This window comes from Pteropus medius, unplaced genomic scaffold, assembly GCF_902729225.1.
Source record: "Pteropus medius unplaced genomic scaffold, Ma_sr-lr_union100, whole genome shotgun sequence".
Lineage (NCBI taxonomy): Eukaryota > Metazoa > Chordata > Mammalia > Chiroptera > Pteropodidae > Pteropus > Pteropus medius.
In genome coordinates, this window is record NW_024344378.1 from 57,097,343 (window position 1) to 57,102,915 (window position 5,573).

The 5,573-nt window shown below is 57.1% G+C and overlaps 1 protein-coding gene across 2 annotated transcripts in view; it reads right to left on the reverse strand.

The window, feature by feature from the left end:
• Positions 1-1,192, reverse strand: part of GRID1 (glutamate ionotropic receptor delta type subunit 1) — a 664,127-nt gene extending 662,935 nt beyond the window's left edge. Inside the window, exon 1 of one of the 2 annotated variants that reach the window (XM_039872286.1) lies at positions 722-1,192. In XM_039872286.1, coding sequence (XP_039728220.1) covers positions 722-800 — 79 coding nt within the window. In that variant the 5' untranslated portion in view covers positions 801-1,192. The remainder of the gene's footprint in view (positions 1-721) is intronic. The other variant, XM_039872287.1, reaches the window with a different exon arrangement.
• Positions 1,193-5,573: the final 4,381 nt, after the last annotated feature.

Genomic DNA, 5,573 nt, shown 5'->3' on the forward strand with positions numbered 1-5,573 from the left:
AAAGTCTGTCGGCCCCCAAGACATGGACCACAGGAAACTCTGGGACTGTCCAGGACCGGACTGCAGTTGCTACAACCAGATACACATCCACACATACAGCAAAAGATACACAGACACACACCAGCGAAACAGGCGGACACTGTGTCCACTCTAACAGGCTGACAGTCGTGCACTCACCAACACAGGCTCAAATGGCCCCGCACACCTCAATGCCCTCTCGCAGTGACACCAACACGGTGCCAGGCGCACACACAGAGACACACGCTGACAACACTTACCCACCCACATTCACACACGGTCATGGTTGGGCCTCTTTGGATTCTGCCCTGTCAACTTGGCGAGACCCCGGGCCGTGTCCGCCCCTTGCTCCCGGCTGCTCTGAGCTGCGCTGAAGGGTTGGCCCGAGCCCGCCGACGGCCCACCTGGGGCGCAGATCTGAACGCGTGTTCAGCCCTGGGTTCCCCGCAGCCGCGGCCCTAAGTGTGGGCAGAGGCCGTGGGGCCCCGCGCCCGGATTGGAGCCCCGGGGAGCGGCGAGGAGCCCGCGGGAGCGCGGTGCGGCCCGTGCACGGCTCCTCCGCCCGCCGGCACGGCGCGGCCCTCTGGGGTAGCACCGCCCGCCGAGCCCCTCGGACCCAGGAACCTCCAAGTTTGGATACCGCGTACCCATCGCGCTGCTGAGGCCCCCGCCCAGCCTCGGTCTGGCCGCCCGCCGCGCTCACCGATGTGGATGATGGAGTCGGCCCGCACCGACACGCACTGGCATATCCAGGGGAGAAGCCACAGCGTCAGCGCTTCCATGTCCCCCGGGCGCGCGGCTCATCCGCCCGGGCCCGGGGCGAGGCCGAGGGCAGCACGGAGCCGGGAGGCGCCCGTCCGGGTGCAGTCCCGGGCTGCTCCCCGGGAGAGCTGAGCCCGCCCGTGCGTCTTCCCCCGCGCGCCCGCCCCTGCGCCCGGCGCCCGCCCCAGCCCAGCCCAGCCCAGCGCGGTCGGGCTCCCGCTCCGACTCCGGTGGCGGCTGCGGCGGCGCTGACAGCCCGAGCCCGGGCCGGCGCGGCGGGGGCGGCGCGCGGCGGCGGCGTTTCCCGCGGCTCGAACGGCTTCGGAGGGAGTGGAGGCGGTGGCGGCGGCGGCCGGGCCGGCGCGGCGGCTCGGGGCTCACTGTGTGTCTGAGCCCAGGCGAGGAGCGAACTGCGGAGGACGCCCCCTCCCCTCCCCCTCCCCCTCGGATCTGCTTCCCCTCCTCTCCCTACCCGCCTCCCGCCTCCCGCCCCTCCGCCCTCCTCTCAACCACGTGACTGCGGAGCCTCAGCCTCGCCGCGCGGCGCTCGCCGGCTCGCAGCTCGGAAAGGGTGCCGGGCGCTCCGCGCTCCAGGCCCAGGGGACGCTCGGAGGCCAGCACCGCAGCGGGGACCCCCCGGGGCTGCGGCGCGCAGAGACTTAGCAGCCCTGGGCCTCGCACCCCCCATTCGCCAGGGGCGGGAGGATGGAGAAGGGTTGGCTACCGACTGCCCTTGGAGGGTTCCGGAGCTCCCTGGCGCCCGCCGACCTCAGCCGCCGAGCGTCTAGACCGTATCCCCCGCCTTGGGCAGAGAGCCCTCGCGGACCCGGACCAGGAGTAGCCTGGAGAGAGACGGGGAGGGGCGCTGAGCCGGGCACCGGGATGCAAAGGGAGTCAACAGGGACCGGCGCGGCGGAGCGTCACCGAGCAGAGCGGGGGACTGTGAGCTCGAACCCTGTCTAGCTCCGCGGACCTGGGCAGACACCCATCCCCCACCCCGCAGGCCTCGCGCTCAGCCAGGAGTTCGGCAGGAGGCTCGGACTCTGAAGCCCAATTCATGGCCGGAAACCAGCGCAGCCGTGACCGCGGCGCCTGGACGTGAGGAGCCTTCCAAGCGGCCGGCGTGCTCAGACTCCGACTCTGCACGGAGCCTTCACGCGCGAGCCGGGACGGAGAGCAGGCTCCTCGCGGTCAGCGCAGAGCAGGGCTCTCTCTGCCGCCCAGTGAATGCCTCCAGCTGGCCACCACCAATTTAGTGTTAAGCTTTTTGGTCTCGAGCCTGGGAGGAGGTGGCAAGCTGGACGCGCAGCTCTCTCCCCACCACCACCACCGCCCAAGTCCCATATGGACTGGTCTCCACGTGGCACACCCAAGATTTCGGTGAAACAGCCGAGCCTTCCTGGACCGGGATTTCGTAGAAGCTCGGTCTGGGCGCGCCTCGCAGAGCCTCATTCAAGGGGGCGCTCCCGCGAGCCCAGGAGCGCCCCGCGGCCCAATTGTCTGCCTGGCCCCCAGGGCCCCTGCTGTGCTCCAGACTACGTGCTGGGTGCGCGGGATTCCGAGAAGCTTGGCAACATCCCTTATCTGGAACTCTCCGCGCAGTGGGAAAGGAGACACCTAAACAGATCATTAAAAGATGTGGCGTGGACCCTGAATGAGCTAGGTATGCACAGGCGCATCTGGGCTCTGAACCAGCCTGGGAGGAAGAGCCAAGGATGGCTTCCTGGAGGAGGTGACAGTTCTAAACGATGAGTGGGAGTTACCAAGGGAGAAGGAAAGGGGCTTCCAGGCTGAATGCTGATTAGGGAGCCAAGGCAGAAAGAAAAACAAGTGTGTGTCCCAAGCTGCGAGCTATGGAGGAGTCATTGGCAAATTATACTTTGGAAAGGTAGGAAAAGAGGCTACGCAGAGGGGACCAGGCTTGGAGAAGAGTGAGGCAGTCCTTGCAGTGGCTGATAGGGGTGACTCAACTGGGCTGGGGCAGCCTGGTGGAGAGAAGCTAGGTTGGAGAACTGAAAGGAACCCCATGAGTAGGTAAAGTGACTTCCAGGATGAGGGAGCCAGTGGGTGAGAACAGAGGAATGACCATGCCTACAGGAGGCTGGGCTACCTGGCTGAGTGTGGTAACCACACAAAAGCACATCCTTAAGAAACCTGTCTTTGGGGCCTTGAATGTAGAACATGCTCCACCCAATCTCTCCAAACCCCCTATGCCTCCATTCTCATTCCTTCAAAATTCTACCATTCACTGGCTGAAAAGTTGTAGGGAGAGGAAAATAAAAGGTGGATTTTATTATATAACAATTTGGTTTCTGTGGGACTGTGTCCACCTTGGAAGGATTGCGGATGTGGTCAGGGACTCAAACCTAAGGTCAAGAGCTACAGGGTTAAGGACTCCCCGGACTCACTTATTTGGGCCCCTGCAGAGTTTCAATAGAGTAGGCATGCAATACTTCTACCCCAGTTAGTTTTTCTTAATGTATATTATTCTTAGAGGTAGCAGGATTGCAGTGGGACAAGCCTCAAGACCCACATCCAAATATTAAGAAGGCAACTCACCAACAGGCAGAGAGAGAGAGAGAGAGAGAGAGAAGATGAGGGGAGCATAAAGGGGGGGATATAGTTTTAAGAAGACTTCTATGAATTTCTAGTTTGGATGATGAAGTAGATGATGAGGTCCCTCTGGTTTGGAACCTGAGGGTTACAACTCAGGTTGGAACCCCCCAGGCTTGAGGCAACCTCACCTTCTGTCCTGGATACCCCCTTCCCCTCCATCTCCCACAGTGTGAGGTCCTTCACCATCCTCAAATGCTCATCAATTAATGCTCATCCTCCTATGTTCCCAAGACAGGCCAGTTTTCTCTGTCAGACTGGAATGCCCTTGGAACCCCTTGCGGGGCCACTAGGGGCACTCTGCACAGATCCTACTTCCCCTAGAGCTCGGAGGCCCACCCAGATATCACTGGGGCCCTCTGCACACCCACCTCTAGGAAAGACAATTTGAATCGTGTATGCCAAATGGAGTTGGGATTGCTAGGTTCAAGGACATTATTGGGGCTTTATCAGGCTCTTCAATCCCCAAATTTCTTATTGATCCCGACCAGACCAGTCCCTTTAAGCCCTGATAACTTCTGGGACTGCAAAAGCTGCCTGCCCAAAACCAGGCTTCTGGGGAAGCAACTCTATCCAGTGATCATGTTTACCCTTACTGTAACAACCTGGCTAGAGAAGATAGGTTAGCAATCTCTGGGTCATATGATGCATTCCTATTTCACAGAAGGGAAAACTGAGACTCAGAGAAAGGAGGGACTTTGTCCAAGGCTCCAGGTGAGTTGCTGGCAGACCCAGGACTCAGTCCTATTGATTTGCTCCTCAAGGTATATTCACAGAAATTAAAACTGAGTCAATAAATCCTTCTTTTGCACAGAGTTCAGCCAACACAGATGATTGCTTTTTCTAAAGAGATCTTCTGTTATACTGATTCTCACTAGACTTACCACATGCGGGCACTGTGCTCAGTACCCTACATCTTGCCAAAGAGATGATATTCACATTTTACACACGAGGAAATTGAAGGAGGGTGCAAAAAAATAAACCAGACCCATCAGGAATTGCAACTGGAATACTACTAGAAGCCAGGAGCTTGCCACCAAAGCTTCAGATGAAATATCAAGGCAAAGAGAGAGGCCACGATGGTCCACTTGGGAGCCACAATCATTGTAACTTAAAGCTTTGTCATTCCAGAATTACACACCTCTCCTTACTCTATTGCCTTCTTTCTTACACCACCAATAACTGAAATAAGGAAGGGCCAGCCAGAGTCCTGACCCTCCAAGGAGCCTATTCCCCTGACACAATCCCTGAGAAGCTGCTCACTCCATGTAGAAATGCCAATGTCCAACCCCTACAGAAGTGCCTCCTCCCTGATCATGTTCCTCCTAGAGAGCACCCAGTCTAGACAGGATACTACATCCTAAAAGACTCCTTACCCCCTCTCTCCCCAGTAAAGAGCCCACCAGGAATTTCTAAGACAATTCAGCCCAGGCCCTACATGAGGGTTACTGCCAACAAGAGAAACCAAAGCCCAACCAGGGGTATTCTCTGCAGGCTTTACCACGGAAGACCAGCTCTCTCCAGAATACAAGAGGAGGCCAGGTCTCAAGCCCTAGTCTCAATTCCCCAGGGAGGAGCCAGCCAGCATCTTAGAGGGAGCCAAGCTTGGAGCCCTACAGCCTGAGTTCCAGGCTGGGGCCAACCCCTGGGCTCCAAGTAACCCACCCTTTGCCAGAATCTGAGCTCAGGAACTCCCTCTTAACTCACCAGGGGGTTTTTTTGTTTGTTTTTTTGTTTGTTTGTTTGTTTAAGAAAAAAAAACCCTATTTATTGTTTATTTCATACCTTTCCTCAGTAGCTGCCTTTGTCTTTTCTGTTATATGTGAATTGCCCACTTCTACTTTGTCTTCCTTACTCTTTCTTGTCAAACTCGTTCATCTCATTTTTACTGTCTTTCAGCTTGTATTTATTTTATTTGATTTTATTTTATATTACCATATATTTTATTTTATTTTTACTCTTGGTTAGCCTCATGGGTATTATTTTCAATTTCCCAGGCTGACAATCTTTTGCATCACTCATTCTATTATTTCAACCTTCTATTCAGTCTTTGGTTTTCCAGAGGTTGCAGACTGCAGAGGTAGTCTGAGGGTGCCCTTCCTGCATCCACCTTGCTGGAGCCACCAGGGCAAGACCCATGAATGTGTCCCCACTCCCTGCCCACACCCAGCCTTTGAACC